The following is an 18,417-nucleotide window of genomic DNA, read 5'->3' as shown; positions in this document are numbered from 1 at the left end:
GCGTGTCCTGAAGATTGGGTTGAGAACCACTGGGTTAAAGTGAATCAGCTTCCCTGCAGACACAAAAAGTTCAGAGGATGCCTAGCAATTGGGAAGTCGAGTAAGAAGGGGGATTTGGGGTACTGTAACAGAGTTAATATGCAGGCTGAATGAGCCTTATACTCCGTCCGCTAGCACACACAGTTTCTATTATTAAGGATATAAATAGAAATAAAACAAAGGAAAAGGAAAGAAAATGAGATAACTTTATTGAACTAACATCTTTTAATTATATTTCAATGGCAATATCTTCTTCAGATAAGAATTGAGTAAATTTCATATATCAGAATATAAGTGAAACAAAATAGGCTTTGATTCAGCTATGTGGGAAAAAAAAAAAAAAGATCTGAACAGTTCCGTGGAGAAAAGCAGACTGAGGTAGTCCCATATAACAAGAGTGCATGCTCCATGAGAAGCCCAAATACTCCTAGAAAAATTCCTTGAGGTACAGTTCCATGTCATTGCCCATACTTTTCTTGGAAAACAAAAGCTGTACCAACATTGTAAAATTAAATTTGGACAAAACCATTTGTTCTGCTTTTACCAAACTACACGTGTGGCAGGTACTTGAAATTAGAGCTCAGAATGTTGTCTGGCTTGTAATTTTTCAGGCAGGATCTGAAAAAAACTCACACGATTATTTTTCAGTTTTGCTCCCATCTTCTGCTTTAAGTTTAGCTCCAAATATTGTTCTTTGTCATCATAGACTGACCACTGCACCAAATCATTGCTATTTGGGTTCCTGGGGAGAAAAAAAAAAAAAAAAAAAAAAAAAAGCTAGCTTAGAAAAATTAGGGTCTAAATTAGAGCTCAATAATGTTACATTCTAAGATCATAAAAGCATGTGTGCCTCTATTCCTACCCCCGTCGAGCGAAGTTTGCCCAGTATTTCATCATTTTTCTGCTGAGGGTTTTCTCTTCATCTGTAGCATTACCTGAAAGAGCAGAGTTTGTATCATAACATTAATGATTATGCTCCACCAGCACTCATACTCAAACTAGGAGCATGAGAAACCGATAATGCCAAGTACGGCATTTCACAAGCTCAAAGATTTAGGGGTCCTTTTACTAAGGTGTGCTAGCCAATTTAGTGCATGCTAAATACTAACACGTTCATTATATTCTATGGACATGTTTAACACTTAGCACGCACGCTAAATTGGGTAGCACACCTTCGTAAAACAAAAAAGAGGGGGTGAACCGATTCGAATCGTGAATCGAGCAAGCACTATGGAGAAGGGCAGATGTGGTCCCTGTCCACAAAAGCTGAAGGAGAAGGTGGGAACTACAGGCCGGTCAGTCTGACCTCTGTCCTAAGTAAATTAATGGAAATTCTTCTAAAACAGAGACTAGGAATCCAGTGGGTTTCACCAGAGGCAGGTTTTGTCAGACAAATGTGGACTTTGATTTTAGCAAAGCCTTTGACACAATTCTGCAGAGACGGTTGAAACTGGAGGAATTTTGATTATGAACTATTTTGGACGTTGATAACAAAGATCATGTCGTCTTGAGGTTGATGATTCATAGGACATCAGCATAATGTTTGCGGGGCTGAAGATATGGGTGTATAAGGGCATAGAGAGGGACAGATTCTTCAAACTTTCAAAACATAAAAGAACAAGAGGGCATTCGGAAAAGTTGAAAGGGGACAGATTCAAAACGAATGCTAGGAAGTTTTTCTTTACCCAGCGTGTGGTGGACACCTGGAATGCGCTTCCAGAGGACGTAATAGGACAGAGTACGGTACTGGAGTTCAAGAAAGGATTGGACAATTTCCTGCTGGAAAAAGGGATAGAGAGGTATAGATAGAGGATTACTGCACAGGTCCTGGATCTTTTGGGGCCGCCGCGTGAGCGGACTGCTGAGCACGATGGACCTCAGGTCTGACCCAGCAGAGGCATTGCTTATGTTCTTAATGTTTGAAGATTTACTTTATACAAAAACAGAATAATGATTTGGTCCAATAGCCATGTTAAAATTTTGTCATTGGTAGGAAAATAATACATTCATACCAATTGTATGTTGGTACGTTTAGTGCAACTTTCCTGGTCTTACTCCAAAGTTTTGTAATGTTTGAAAGCAGCAATAATTGTGGTGTTTGATCATTTTTTTTTTTTTCAAGTAAACTATTAATACTAGTGTTGCTGGATTAATGTAGATAAATTGTCTGGATAGGAGTTACCACTAGTGTATAACTACATAAAACAAAATTGTGAGCAGGTTCCCAGTCCAGAGGCCTCATCCAGGGAGTGGGGGGGCCAGTGATAGCTCTAGGCCTCTTGCAGTTAAGAGCCAGTCCAAGGCTGGTCTTGAGGTAATGAACAGTAGCAGATATAGAGTAGGCAACTATGGTCCAAGAAGGCCCCAACCCATTTGGGTTATCAAGATTTCTACAATGAATATGCATGAGAACCATTTGCATACATGCATATTCACTACGGAAATCTTGAAAACCTGGCTGGGTTGTGGTTCTCAAGGGAAGATATCCAAAGTAACAAAAAGAACCAGTTCCTGAAGTCCCAGGGATATGAATTTTAATATTTTAATAAACATTAAGTTTTAAGTGCAATAGTTTGTCATGCAATGCAATAGTACAACATATGTCAGAACAAAATGAAAAACTAGACCCTACATGAGCTGTGTTTTGGCAATGAAATTACCTTCCTCAGGGGTTCTGTCTCACATGGAGATTACCAATTGGACTTGAAGATTTTGAGATGCTCTTCAAGAGTCCATTCGATAATCTCTGTGTGAGACAGGACCCCTGAGGAAGGCAATTTCATTGCCGAAAACACGGACTGTGTAAGGTCTAGTTTCCAGTTTGTTCTGACATATGTTGTACCATTGCATTGCTCATAGACTGTTGCACTTTAATATACATTAAATGTTATGTATCTTTTCAGAATAAGAATTTTCCTTTTTTTGAGCCTAAACAGCTTATAGAATTTACTGAGTCAAAAGAAGGGCTGGTAACCATGCCTAATGATATATGACTTGCTATTCGGCTGTAGGAAAAGCAATCTATTGCCGTTACTCTAATATAAGATACTTGATAATTATTGGAAGTTAATTTCTTTTCTTGATCTCCTATATTGTGGACTAAATATGTTTGTTTATCCCAGGACAAGCAGGCAGCTATTCTCACATATGGGTGACTTCATCGACGGAGCCTGGATGCGGACGCCTCACAAGCAGACTTACTTGAAGAAACTAGAAATTTTGAGTTGCCCGCACTGCGCATGTGCAAGTGCCTTCCCATCCAGCGTAGGACGCATCTCCTCGGTTCTCAGTTTTTCGCGGAGCCGAGAAGTCCGTCTTTGACTCTCTGCGTTAACTTCGTTACTTCGTGCCTTCTCTGAACCGCGGTTTGTATTTTTTTCCTCACGAATCGCTGTTCTTGTATTTCTTTCATTTTTAGTTAAAAAAAAAATTTCTCATCTTCCGTCCGTTTGCAAGGACAGGCCGTTCGGCCTCAGCCCATGGGCTTCGATCTTGCGGTGGCTATCTTTCCTTCTATGTCCCGGCCTGTCACGGGCTTCAAGAGGTGTAGCAAGTGCCAGCTTATGATTTCTCTTACGGTCTCTCACCGTTGATGCCTCAAGTGCCTTGGGCCGAAACATCAACCGCAGTCATTCCTGCGCTATGCTACGCTACAACCTCGAGCCTTCAACCGTCGTTGTATTTTGGTGGATAAGCTCTTCGGGATGGATTCTTCCTGACCCCTCGACTTCAAAAGTGACTGAGGCCCCTCCTGCTTCGACAGCTTCCACCTCGAGCCTCATCAGACCTTCGTCGTTTGCAGCAGCTCTCTCTTCGATAACATCTGCTCTATCTTCCCCTGTTTCCTCAGGTCAGCTAGCTCAGCAACCACTTCCACTGGTAGTGATTAAAGTGCCTAAGACTTCCAAGTCGAAACACAATCACACTACCTCGGTGGAACCTCCAGCCAGAGTAGGTGGTCCGGTTTCAGACGCGGATCCATCCTTGCCGGCTTCCTTCCAGACCATGTTGGAGAAGCAATTCATTCAGTTCCTTACTAATATGGGACCGAAGCTTCTTCCTCTCATCCAGCCTGGGCATTCAGCAGACTCCCACGAGGTCGAGCTGCTTCCTTTGCCTCAGTCTGAGCTTACACACTCTTTACAGGGAGCAGAGTCTCTGCGAGTGTCTGGTCTGGCATCCAAGCACGTAAAGCAAGGAAAAGAATCTTTGCAAGTGCCTCGGCAGGAATCCTCACATTCTATACAAAGAGCAGAGTGTTTGGGAGTGCATTGAGGTTCCTCCACCAAGCCTCCGGAGCTTCGATCTACAGCCTCCAGTCCTATCCATTCTTTGATAGCATTGGCTGCTTCTGTCTCCGAGGTGAAGTCTCCTCGATCTTCGAGATCTGCTTCCAGACACAGTTCTCATCGACGATCGAGGCCTTCATCGAGGCATACTTCCAGGCATGATTCTTCTTCTAAAGAACGACCTTCTTCAACTAAGCCTCATTCTCTTCTTTCTTCGACACCGACTCCTTGATCAAGGTCTCCAATGCCGAACCTCAAGGATGCAGTGGTTTCGATTGCCTCGTCTAAGTCTCCGTATTCTTTTGATACCTTTTTTCATGCCGAAGCTTCATCTTCTACCCAGGCTGCCTCGACGTCCTCGAGTCCTTCTCGAGGCAAAGCATTGGCAGATCAGCTCTCTTTCTCATCTTTTCTTCGTCAGATGGCTGTGGACTTAGATCTTTGTTTAGATACTGGCTCAAAATACTCTAAGGAGTATCTAAGTCATGCATCTTCCTCAACCTCCGGCAGAGTCTCTTAAGCTTCCTCTTCATAAGCTTTTGGATCAGACTTTTGGTCAATGCCTGGAGACACCTTATACCATACCAGCTGTTCCAGGAAAATTGGACTCTAGGTATAAAACCGTGCATCGCAAGGGCTTTGACAACTCACGGTTATCTCATCAATCCATGCTTGTCGAGTCCTCCTTGAAGAGGTCCCGTCAATATCCAGAAGGGAGATAAATCCTTCTTCAGATATATCAGTGACAGAAGTAAAAACTCAGGCGGGATTGTACATCTTAGGAAACCAGATGGAGACTATGTGGAAAAGGATTCGGAAAAAGCCCAACTGTTAAATAAATACTTCTGCTCAGTCTTCACCCGAGAAGCGCCGGGGCTTGGCCCTCAGCTACAGACAAGGGTTGACTCAGTTGACCCGTTTAGTAACTTCGAGTTTACGCCCAGCAGTGTCTACGGTGAGCTGTCAAAGCTCAAGGTTAACAAGGCAATGGGGCCTGACAACCTACACCCCAGGGTGCTTAGGGAGTTGAGTAAGGTCTTGGCGGAGCCACTGTCCGCGCTCTTCAATCTCTCCCTTAGTACAGGCAGCGTCCCGTTGGACTGGAGGACGGCTAACGTCATTCCACTCCATAAGAAAGGCTCAAAGATGGAGGCTGCAAACTACAGACCAATGAGTCTAACATCGATAGTGAGCAAACTAATGGAAACCCTAATCAAACGCCAATTGGATAAGATCCTGGATGAGGAGAATCTACGGGATCCCCGTCAACATGGATTTACTAAGGGGAGATCATGCCAATCCAACCTGATCAGCTTCTTTGATTGGGTGACGGGGAAGCTGGATGTTGGGGAGTCCCTAGACATCGTGTACCTGGACTTTAGCAAAGCATTAGATAGCGTACCACACCGCAGGTTGCTGAGCAAGATGAGTTCTATAGGATTAGGTGACACATTGACAAAATGGGTTGGGAACTGGCTTGGAGGTAGGCTTCAAAGGGTAGTGGTGAATGGCACCCCCTCCGAAATGACGGAGGTGATCAGTGGAGTGCCACAGGGCTCGGTCTTGGGCCCGATCCTATTTAACATCTTTATAAGAGACTTGGCAGAAGGGCTTCGAGGTAAAACATTATTCGCCGATGACGCCAAACTAAGTAATGTAGTGGGCAAATGCACAACGGACGAAAATTCAATGCCCGACAACATGATGCACGACCTGCTCCTACTGGAGCGCTGGTCTAAGAACTGGCAACTCAGTTTCAATGCCAAAAAATGCAAAGTTATGCACCTGGGCAGCCATAATCCATGCAAGACTTATACCCTTAATGGCGAGATCCTAACAGAGAACGGTAGCAGAACGAGACTTAGGGGTGATCGTCAGTGAGGACATGAAGGCTGCCAATCAAGTGCAGCAAGCTTCATCCAAGGCAAGACAAATCATAGGTTGCATACGCAGGGGTTTCATCAGCTGCAAGCCGGAAGTCATTATGCCATTGTATAGATCCATGGTAAGGCCCCACCTGGAATACTGTGTGAAATTTTGGAGGCTGCATTATCGCAAGGATGTGCTGAGACTGGAGTTGGTTCAGAGAATGGCCACCCGGATGGTCTCGGGACTCAAGGATCTCCCATACAAAGAACGGCTAGACAAATTACAGCTATACTCTCTCGAGGAGTGCAGAGAGAGGGGGGACATGATCGAGACATTCAAGTATCTCACGGGCCGCATCGAGGCAGAGGAAGATATCTTCTTTTTCAAGGATCCCACGGCAACAAGAGGGCATCTGTGAAAAATCAGGGGCGGGAAACTACGTTATGACACCAGGAAATTCTTTTTCACTGAAAGGGTGGTTGATCGCTGGAATAGTCTTCCACTGCAGGTGATTGAGACCAGCAGCGTGCCTGATTTTAAGGCTAAATGAGATCGACACATGGGATCTATTCACAGGGCAAAGGTAGGGGAGGGTCATTAGGGTGGGCAGACTGGATGGGCCGTGGCCCTTATCTGCCGTCTATTTCTATGTTTCTATCTCAGATTTCGGGTGGGGAATCTGCATTATCAATACAGAGCGCTGCTCTTCGGCCTGGCTTCATCTCCCAGAGTGTTCACCAAGTGCCTCGTAGTGGTAGCAGCAGCTCTAAGGAACCATGGTCTTCAGGTATTTCCCTACCTTGACGACTGGCTCGTCAAGGATTTGACATCTCAAGGGGTTATTATAGTGACTCAATGGACTAACTGGTTCCTACAAAGTTTGGGATTCAAAATCAACTTTCCCAAATCCCAACTTCAGCCCTCACAGAATCTACAAGTCATCGGAGCTGTTCTGGACATTGTCCAACTCAGAGCATTCCTCCCACAATGTCGTCTGGAAGCTCTTCTTCAACTCTGTCACACAGTGTCTTCCCGGTCTTTCATCTCAGCGAGACACATGATGGTACTCCTAGGTCATATGGCCTCCAAAGTACACGCGACTCCTTTTGCCAGACTTCACCTCAGAATTCCTCAGTGGACCCTGGCATCTCAATGGACGCAGGTTTGCGACCCATTTTCTCAACACATAACAGTCACTCCTTCATTGAAGCAGTCTCTCCGTTGGTGGATGCTCTCTTCCAATCTCTCCAGAGTCTTGCTTTTTCAAACGCTTCCCCATCAGAAGGTCCTCACGACAGATTCTTCGACCTACGCTTGGGGAGCTCATCTCGATGGTCTCCATATTCAAGGCCACTGGACCAGTACGGATCGTCAGTGTCATATGAATCTGTTGGAACTCAGAGCGATCTTCTAAGCTCTCAATGCTTTTCAGCATCATCTTTACAACCAAGTAGTCCTTATTCGGACAGAAAACCAAGTCGCCATGTATTATGTCAACAAACAGGGAGGGACGGATCTGCCTCACTTTGTCAAGAAGGTCTGAAGGTTTGGGACTGGGCAATACGCCACACCACCTTCCTCAAAGCTGTCTGCATTCAAGGGGTAAAGAATTGCTTGGCGGACAACTTGAGTCGTCTTCTGCAACCTCACGAATGGACTCTCCATTCCTCACCTCTTCATCACATTTTTTCACAGTGGAGAACGCCTCAGATAGACCTCTTCGCAGCTCCCCACAACTACAAACTGCCTCAGTTCTGCTCCAGGATATACTCTCCTCATCGCCTCGAGGCAGATGCTTTTCTTCTAGAATGGACGAATCTCTTCCTATATGCATTCCCTCCATTTCCTCTCATTCTCAAGACTCTGGTCAAGTTGAAGAACGATCATTCTACCTTGATTCTAATTGCTCCTCTGTGGCCAAGACAACCTTGGTACTCCCTTCTACTTCAACTCAGCAGCAGGGAGCCATACCTACTACCAGTTTTTCCTTCTCTGCTTACAGAGTCAGGGATCTCTGCTTCATCCCAACCTGGAGTCTCTACACCTGATAGCTTGGTACCTCTCAACTTAACTCCTCTTTGGTTTTTTCAATTTGTAAGAGACGTTTTAGAGGCTTCTCGGAAGCCTACCACTCGAAAATGCTATCACCAAAAATGGACTAGATTTTCTACATGGCGTTTTTCTCATAAGGAGCCTCAGCATTCCTCCTTATCTTCTGTTTTGGATTATCTTTTGCACTTGTCCGATTCTGGCCTCAAGTCTACATTGATCAGAGTCCATCTCAGTGCAATTGCGGTTTTCCATCAGCCTATTGAAGGGAAACCCCTCTCTGCTCATCCGGTAGTTTCCAGATTCATGAAAGGACTTTTCAATGTCAAACCTCCTCTCAAACCGCCTCCTGTGATTTGGGACCTCAATGTTGTTCTTGCTCAACTGATGAAGCCTCCATTTGAACCAATTGACCTCCCCCAACTAACCTTTACATGTTGGTCGGCTGGACGGGTCTTGCTGCCGTCCAGTCGACGGGCCCGCCTCGTGGAAATGAGACGGGCCCGCCCCTTCCCGGCCCATCCCCGCTAAATCTAAGGCCTGATTGGCCCAGGCTCTAGAAGCCTGGACCAATCAGGCCTTAGGCATAGCGGGTCCGCCCATCCCCACTAATCCTAAGACCTGATTGGCCCAGGCTTGCCAATCAGGCCTTAGGATTAGTGGGGATGGGCGGACCCGCTATGCCTAAGGCCTGATTGGTCCAGGCTTCTAGAGCCTGGGCCAATCAGGCCTTAGATTTAGCGGGGATGGGCCGGGAAGGGGCGGGCCCGTCTCATTTCCACGAGGCGAGCCCGTCGGCTGGACGGCAGCAAGACCCGTCCAGCCGACCAACATGTAAAGGTTAGTTGGGGGAGGGAGGTTAGTTTTGGGGGTGGGGTCATCGGGCTTTCAGGCAGGAGGACTGGGCATCCTCCTGCCCGCGATTACCAGTTTGGAGGGGAGGGGTTTCCAGGGGGGTTCCGGCAGGAGGACTGGGCATCCTCCTGCCCGCGATTACCAGTTTGGAGGGGAGGGGTTTCCAGGGGGGTTCCGGCAGGAGGACTGGGCATCCTCCTGCCCGCGATTACTAGTTTGGGGGGAGGGGGGTTCCAGGGGGGTTCCGGCAGGAGGACTGGGTATCCTCCTGTCGACGATGGGACAGGCGGCCGCAACCACGGCCGCTATACTTATTGCAGCAGGGAGATCCCTTGCTGCCATAAGTATAGCAGCCGCGTCTACTTACAATATAGACCAGCATTTTGCTGGCCTACATTTTAAGCTTCTTTTCCTCTACTAGGGAGACGCGTAGGGCCGCCTAGGTTCGCCTAAGGCCCTTAGGCGAGCTTAGGCGTCTTGCGGGTCTCCCTAGGCTCCCGGAGGCGCCTTCAATATAGGCGGCCTGCCTGGGGAGCATTTTTTTTAAAAACGTGCATCCCGATTGGCTGATTAGACAGCTGTAGGACGCCTACAGCTGCCTAAAATCGGGACGCACTTTGGAGAATCAGGCCCTAAAAGTCCTAAAAAAAAACAACCCGACAAGGAGATAAGACTAATACAAACTAATTCTGGAATAAAATTTCTTAAAGAAGGATAAATACCTTGAAGAGCTCAGCATCCTTTTTAGATCAGGCCACACCTTTACCTCTTCCCCTTTCACCTGTTACTCAGAAAATATAAAATAACCTGGACTTGTTTTCACCATAGCCCAGAAAGACGAGCACCAGAACTCAATTTGTTTGCTGTGAACTAGAAATTTTTCAATTAAAAGCCTGGATGTGGGGAGCTCAACGATTACCCGTCCATTCCTTTGCGCTGTCAAGCCATGCCCCTGGAATAGAATTTCTTAAACACTACCTGCTGCCTCAAATAACTCTACTACAATTATGACCAGCTGGAGCACAATTGATCACACATTGGATTCAACGCTACCTCAACACTAGAACTTCCAAAACCTCCCCCTGGTTTACCAAAAAGAAAACCAAACTTGACGTAAACTTGAGGCAATGGCAATAAAGTAACTCACCCGAGCATAAAGCTGCCTGGAGAAAAGTGATCTAAGATACAAAATCAATATCACTGAAGCAAGAAAGACAAACCCTATTACGCTCAAAGTAGAAAACCATGACTGGACTCCCTGAACTAGGACTCTCTGAACGCAGCTCACAACCAACCCTTGCTAACTTCTTCCTAAACAAAGATAAAAACTGCAAATAGAGGTTGAAAAAAACAGCCATCGCTGTAACTCCAACGCATTCACCACCCCTGATAACAACCGACCCCCACACTACTGACCACTTCTAGAACATCTTTATGCCTTTAACTGCTTCTGACAGTCAAACTCCTACCAACCACTTGTAGCAGCATCCTAGATAAATTGTCCCAGCCACCTATTAGTGGCCGCCTCAAACCACATCTATAAAGCTTACATATGATGGATTAGATCAGATTGCTCCTTTGAAATTTATCAGGACAGAAACTTGATGGCAGATAAAGGCCAAATGGCCCATCTAGTCTGCCCATCCTCAGTAATCATTATCTTTCTCTCTGAGAGATCCCACTTGCCTATCCCAGGCCCTCTTGAATTCAGACACAGTCTCTGTCTCCACCACCTCTTCCGGGAGACTGTTCCATGCATCTACCACCCTTTCTGTAAAAAAGTATTTCCGAAGCCTATCACCTCTTAACTTCATCCTATGCCCTCTCATTGCAGTTTCCTTTCAAATGAAAGACTACTCATGCACATTTACATTACGTAGGTATTTAAACGTCTATCATATCTCCTCTCTCCCGCCTTTCCTCCAAAGTATACAGATTGAGATCTTTAAGTCTGTCCCCATATGCCTTATGACGAAGACCACATACCATTTTAGTAGCCTTCCTCTGGACAGACTCCATCCTTTTTATATCTTTTTGAAGGTGTGGCCTCCAGAATTATACACAATATTCTAAATGAGGTCTCACCAAAGTCTTATATACAGGGGCATCAATACCTCTTTTCCTACTGGCCATACCTCTCCCTATGCAACCTAGCATCCTTCTAGCTTTTACCGTCACCTTTTCAACTGGTTTGGCCATCTTAAGATCACCACATACAATCACACCCAAGTCCTGCTCTGTCGTGCACATAACTTCTTCACCCCTAAACTGTACCGTTCCCTCAAGTTTTTACAGCCCAAATGCATGACCTTGCATTTCTTAGCATTAAATTTCAGACCATTCTTCAAGCTTCGCCAGGTCTTTCTTCATGTTATTCACACCATCCAGCATGTCTACTCTATTGCAGATTTTGGTATCATCCGCAAAGATGCAAATCTTACCCGACAACCCTTCAGCAATATTTTTTATAAAAATGTTAAAAACTGACCCAAGAACAGAACCTTGAGGCACACCACCGTTGTAGATCTGCTTCGTTATTCTTTTTAATACTGCCTTCTGTTAAAAAGGAGTCCAATCTAAGGGTCAGGTCAAGGTTTCTACCTCTTATAGGCTTGTTTTAAATATCTTAAATACAACTGCTTGTTGGCTCACTGCTCATTTAGAACCACCATCTGTAGCTCCAACTCTTTTGAGGGGCTCCAGTTATCCGATAACTAGCTTTAAATATTTGGGAATTATTTTAGATTCTTTTCTCATTTTTAACAATACTAATGCGGTTTTTTAAGAATTTTCTTTTTGTCATCTTAGGACACTTAGACCACTGCTTACTACATAAGCAAGTACATGTTTTTGTTATCTCTAAATTGGGATTAAAGCAATCTAGTATATGCAGGATTATCAGCATGTAACCTTAAGCAGTTGCAAGCCTTTCAAAATGCAGCCATATGCCGATTCCTCTATATCTGCAGTATCATTGGTTGCCAGTTCAATATAGGTCTCAATTTAAGTTATTGTTCATCATACTTAGCATGTGTGATGGTTCTATATGTTCCAGGGAGGGCTCTTAGGTCCATTATGGCACATAAATTTGTGATACTTCCTCCTTCTAAATCACGATGGAGTGTACTAGACAAAATACTTTTTTTTTCTTTTGATAGATCTTTGATATAAGGGCAGAACATTTTAAGAACTTATAAAGATTACAAAAGACATTTTATGCATGCTTTTGGATTAGAAAGAGTACAGGTTGTTTGGTTTCGGTGGAGGAAGTTATATTTTGGTCTTGGGATGTTTTAATGCTGTGTATCCACCTTCTAAATCTAATCTAATCTTCTATTTGTGCGTCGCATGTACCTATACAGGATCAAGGTGACAAAGAGCGGAAGAGGGTCGGGAGGAGGATAGGCAAGAGGGTGGAAGTGAAGAGAGGGAGAGAGGAAAGGGGAGATTGTGTCGAAAAGATGGGTTTTCAGTTTCTTCCAGAATATGGTGCAGTTGGGTTCTGTTCATTTCTGTGAGGTTATTCCAAGCTTTACTCCTAGCAAGTTAAGTATGGAGTGGAAAACACATTTGTATTGAAGATTTTTTGTGAATGGGAGATTTAGTAGAATCCTATTGAGGGTTCTGCGAGAACTGAACCATGCAATTGAGAAGAGTTAGATGAGGGGAGCTGCTGAGTTTTCATGAAGCATGTGGTGAATGATGCATGGTATTTTGAAAGGTGTCTTCTGTGTCTGCATTTGCATGGTTTTTTCCTATAAAATTGGAGTTATTTTCTAATTACTTTATTGTAATGTAAATCACCAATATGTTCTTTGGTTAATAGTATAGCAAATTTTAAATAAACCATAGATCATTCAGGCTAAGTGCAAGTAAACATATACTGTATATTTGTTTGGAGTTCAGTTAGCTCTATTGATCTTGGTGAACAAAATTCTTGGCCGGACATGATTCCTTTTATTGGAGCATAATGTTATCTAAAGTTGGTGATCAGCATGAACTTCTAGTGTTAAGATGAAAAACTTATCTAGTGCACATCATAAATCGGATAATTTTTGGTATCCTGAAAAAGGTTAACAAAAATTCAGTGGACTTTGAAGTACAAAGTAGAGAACACCATGGTGACAAATTTTTCCTCATCCCTGCAGGAAGGAACTCAATTTTCCCATCCCTACGAGTTTTGTCACAGTCCCTGTCCCATTCCTGTAAACTCCGTCTTAACCACACAAGCCTCGAACACTTATGATTTTTTTAAAGTGTTTGAGGCTTGTGCAAATGAGGACAGAGCCAGTGGGAATGGGAATGGGGCTGGGGCAGGAAAATAAAATTGCCGGGGTTGGGAAAATAAGTTCCTTTGGGGACGGGGAAAAGATTTGTCCCCGTGTCATTCTCTACTAAAAAATTCATAGAGGAGAGAGATTTCTTTTTAGTTTAGGAAAATATGGTGTCTAAGAAAAAAAAAACCAACAACCATTATTCCTTACCAAGTACAGATACATCGCTATCCAAGAATGGGCCTCCAAACACAAAGCCAATCTCATCCGTGTGATCTGCTTTAACAAAGTCTGGTCTAGTTTGCGCCATTATACTTGGCCGATGTTGAAATTCATACAGGTAGACTGGAAAGCCAGCATCTGATAAAGAAAACATTCCACTGTGACCAGGTGAAACTTATTTCTATATTAATCACTTTCCTGGAAGGTATACAGTAAAACAGCCTGTTTAATGAAGTACTAATGACTTACTGTACAGTTAGGTCACTGAATCTAGAATAAAGGTGGCACCTAGCAGCCAGATGCACGGTCCAGACTTTCCATGTTCCAGGAGGAGCTGTAATCTGTGGCTCCTGGGAGGTGACTGTTGTGATAGCTGGGCTATGCTGGGTGGGGGGGAGGGTTTGAGGAGGAGTGAAAAATAAGAGTAGAAACTACTAAGCCAGGAAAAATAAACTCTGGTGTCTAGCTCTAGTTTAAACACTGAACTTGTACCCTGTAAGTATGACCTTGTGCCAGTGTCTAATTTGGGTGCACATTCTTGATTAGACTATACCACTGCATGCAAATTTTAGGAATGCCCTGACCTGCACATTCACCTCTCATAGCCATGTCCCCTTTTTGTTAGTGTGTTAGGGATTTCAGCACACACCGTTAGAGTAATGCATAGCAAGAAATCTGTGCAAAAAATTGGTGTCAAGTAGCATCCAATTATTGATACTCATCGACTTGTTAGCCAATTGGGTGCACAACTTAAAATCAGCACCCAATTTTGGGTGCCTTATATAGAACCTGTGGGATAATTTACAGTATTCTATAAGTTGTGTGTGTAAGTGGCATCCCTGTCTACATTCTACCCCTGTGTACGCCCTCTTACATATAGGTAAGATTCAGTGGCATGCGGCAAGGGCTTTCAAGGTCGTGAATCCCCAGCTCTACAACCCTGCTTTTATTTTTTGTTTACTTTTTACTTGATGCAATTCTTGATTCTCTGAACCCCCTGACAGTACTGATCTGAATTTGATTGACTGATCAGCAGCTGCCTATTACTTGCTCAACCAATCAAATTCAGAGCAGTACTGTCAGGGCCTTTAGGGGGGTGGGGCAAATTCCCTGAAGGCCTCGACCATGCCACTGGTGCCATTCCACCTAGGTGCACCCATACAAAAGCTTGGGGGGGGGGTGCATATCAATATTTGAGCACATGCACACACACAGAGGCAGTATCTATACTTTTAGAAACATAAGGGTATATTCTACAGTATATGTCACCAACTGGCACCTAAAAGATCAGTGCTCAGCATGATTCTACAAACCACTGCTGGATTTAGATGCAGGCATTTATGCCAATGAAACCAGTCTTAAATGCCTGTACCTAAGTTGTGCGTGATCGGGCATATTTAACAGGGTACTTCTTTAGATCCATGCCCTAGAACTTGTGCACATCACTTTATAGATTATGCATAGAAAAGTTGCATCCATAAATTCTAATTAGTGCCAATTATTACTTAATTGGTAATCAGCATTGATTGCTTTATTAAATAATAAAAGTTCACAAATCAACGTGTACAGATTTGCATGTGATTCTTTGGCAGCATTATACAAAATGTGGCCCATAATGCACAAATAAATGTAAGCCACCATTATCAAATTGCCTTCTTGAAGTTTCAAAAATATTTGTATAGCAAGTACACACTTTAGACTCTCATGAGAGATGACAAAATATACATGCAGCAGCAACGTTGCCCAAGCATGTATATCCTTGCAACACTTGGAAGTATTTTATGTAACATGAACCCGGAGCATTCCTTTAAAATATCTCTGTACCTCAGCGCCATTTACTAGATCGATACCTTCATCCCTGAGGAAGGCTTTTTATTTGAAGCTGAAACACGGACTATGTTGGGTCCAGCAGTAAAGGCAACAAACTTTGTATTATACCGATATCTATATATGCAATATGTTTTAATATACAATCATTTAATAAACTTTATTTGTTCCCAAGGCTGATGTCTACATCCATCTTTAGCATAACATTCAGCTTTCTTCCATTTTTCTGCTCTCTCAAAATCTTCCTACTTTTCCATCTCATTCCTCTCCCTCCTGCAGTCTGGCATCTCTCTCCCCTCCTTCCCTTCTGTGGTCTGGTATCTCCCTCCTTCCCATTCCAGTGGTCAGACATCTTTCTTCCCTCCTTCCATCACCCTTGTCTGGAATCTGACATATCTCCCTTTGAGTCCATCTCTCTTCTCTCCCTCCTCTTCACCACTATCATGTCCAACAATTCTTTTTCTCTTTCCAACCCCCTCCCAGCCCATGCAGCATCTGTCCCCTCATTTCTAACCCCAGCCCCTCCCCCCCTCCCCTCAGTTAGATCCTGTGGTACAACCTCTCCCCAGTTCCCAAATCCCCCCACCTACCACCTCCCTGCCACTGTAATTTAAAGTCTTCAGGCAGCCAGCGGCACAATGAAGTGAGCCTCCTGTTGTCATCCTGCCCCAGAAGTGCCACTGGCTGCCTGAAGATTTTAAATTACAGTACATTATATTACATTAGTGATTTCTATTCCGCCATTACCTTGCGGTTCAAGGCGGATTACATAAGAATTGTCATGAAGTTACAAGACATATAGGTGGATTACATAAGAATTGTTGAGAAATTAAGGTAATTAGAACATTTTAGATTTGATAGGAGTAGACAGTGTGGTAGGTGGAGCTTGGGAAGGAACTGGTCGTGTTAGATACGTTTTATGTATTTTTTGAAGAGTAGAGATTTTGTTTATTTTTTGAAGGTTTTGTAGTCTGTGGTCGAAGACAGCAGATTGGTGATTTGTCTGTCTAGTTTTGCTGCTCTGGTGGCCATTAGGTTGTCATATAGTTTTCTTCATTTGACATTTTTGGTTGGCGGGTGTGTGAATAGTGAGTGGGTTCTTCTGTGTCTGGTTGAGGTGGCTTGAATTAGTCGGTTGTTCCAGTAAGTTGAGCTATCTCCGTTTATAGCTTTGTATATTAGGCAATAGAATTTGAAGTGTACTCTTGCTTGTATTGGGAGCCAGTGTGAGGCGTGGTATGCCTCTGTGATGTGGTCATATTTTTTTCAATGAGTAGATGAGTCTTAGGGCTGTATTTTTGATTGTTTGTAGTTGCTTTATCATGGCCGCTGGGCAGGGGAGGCATAATATATTGCAGTAGTCTATTAGTCCAAGGATAAGAGATTGTACCAAAAGTTGGAATGTGGAGAGGTGGTAGGTGGGGGGGAGTCGGGAGAGCCATATTTCTGATTGGCAATTTTTGGGGCGGGGCGGCATCGGTGGCTACTCCCCCTTCCCTTGGTTTCAATGCCTATGACTGTAGGTATTTTTTAGCCTATAAGTTTGTAACCAAGGCAATAGAGTGTTAAGTATTACAAGGAACTGCATTGGGATGTGAACTGGGCTTCCCTGGTGCTCAGCTCACTATTCTAACCATTAGACAAAGGTAAGTTGGAATGAGGTTTTAAAATTCATCAGGACACTGGCTTTCCTATAACACAGGTGAATTTCAAGACAGCTTAAAAAAGCTGCTTAATTTGTTACTAACATTTCCTTTCACTCTCAGTCTGCTAGAATTGGACTTGTTACCCTACAAACACTGTAGCTGGAACTTACCTCTGTGATATTTGGCAGTTTTAATTGCTGGCATAACGAATTCTATATCTCCCATCATTTCAATAAACCGGTCTTGCAGTTCAACAGGGTTCTCTGTATCTCCCAGATACTCATCAATTATCACATCTATGAATTTTAAGACAGAGTCCTAGTGGGGGAAGAGGGGTTAAATAATTTAAGTTCAAACATTTTTATTGATTACAACTGATACCGCATAACAGCATCCCAACAGATATTAGATAATATAACCAGGGGGTTAAATAATTAAAGCTACTACATTAAGGGTCTGATTTACCAAATTGTACTTCCCACAGCCTTAGTAAATCAGGCGCTCTGCATTCTAAAGTTACCTAGATTCACAATAATTCAAGATGCATTACAAAATTAGTGCCTTGATGCATTTATGCATGCAAAATGCACAGAACCGTAAGCACCCAGCTACAGAATTACCATTTGAGACAGACAGAGAGAGAGAGAGAGAGAGAGCAGATGGGCTATTTGACCTTTCAGTCTGCCCATCCGCAGTAACCATTCTCTCTTCCTCCCTCTAAGAGATCACACATACCTATCCCATGCTTTCTTGAATTCAGTCTCCATCACCTCTTCTGTAAAAAAGTATTTCTTTAGATTACTCCTGAGCCTATCACTTCCAACTTCTGAGCCTGGAATGATAGGGCATAGGATGGAGTAATCTAATGAAATAGCTTTTTACAGAAAGGGTGGTAGATGTATGGAACAGTCACCAGGAAGAGGTGGATAGGCATGTGGGATCTCAGAGGAAGAGAGAATGGTTAATGTGGATGGGCAGACTCGATGGGCCATTTGACCTTTATCTGCCATCATGTTTCTATGAGCATTTAGGCCATGTAGGTATTTAAACGTCTCTATCTCCCCTTTCTTCCAAAGTATATACATAAACAGTGGTACCTTGGATTACGAGCATAATCCGTTCCAGGAGCATGCTCGTAATCCCAAATGCTCGTTTATCAAAGCGAGTTTCCCCATAGGAAATAATGGAAACTCGCTTTGATACGTTCCCACCCCCCACCGAGGCCAGCAGCGCTGCTTCCCTGCCCCCCCACAATAACCAGCATTGCTCCTCCTGAAGGCCCCGCGATCCGGCACCCCCCCCCGCCGCGCTCGGGCACCCCCCCCCCCGCCGCAACCTGAAGTCCCC

The 18,417-nt window shown here is 43.9% G+C and overlaps 1 protein-coding gene across 1 annotated transcript in view; it reads right to left on the bottom strand.

The window, feature by feature from the left end:
• Nucleotides 1-224: 224 nt before the first annotated feature.
• LOC117359413 (fatty acyl-CoA hydrolase precursor, medium chain-like) overlaps nucleotides 225-18,417 on the bottom strand; it is a 111,132-nt gene continuing 92,939 nt past the window's right edge. The window contains exons 10-13 of the mRNA XM_033942146.1: nucleotides 17,241-17,388; nucleotides 13,586-13,735; nucleotides 902-974; nucleotides 225-781 (exon numbers count right to left, since the gene is read on the bottom strand). Coding sequence (XP_033798037.1) covers nucleotides 613-781; nucleotides 902-974; nucleotides 13,586-13,735; nucleotides 17,241-17,388 — 540 coding nt within the window. The 3' untranslated portion in view covers nucleotides 225-612. The remainder of the gene's footprint in view (nucleotides 782-901; nucleotides 975-13,585; nucleotides 13,736-17,240; nucleotides 17,389-18,417) is intronic.

This window comes from Geotrypetes seraphini, chromosome 4 (assembly GCF_902459505.1).
Source record: "Geotrypetes seraphini chromosome 4, aGeoSer1.1, whole genome shotgun sequence".
Taxonomy (NCBI): domain Eukaryota; kingdom Metazoa; phylum Chordata; class Amphibia; order Gymnophiona; family Dermophiidae; genus Geotrypetes; species Geotrypetes seraphini.
This window is presented reverse-complemented; position numbering and strand designations above follow the sequence as displayed.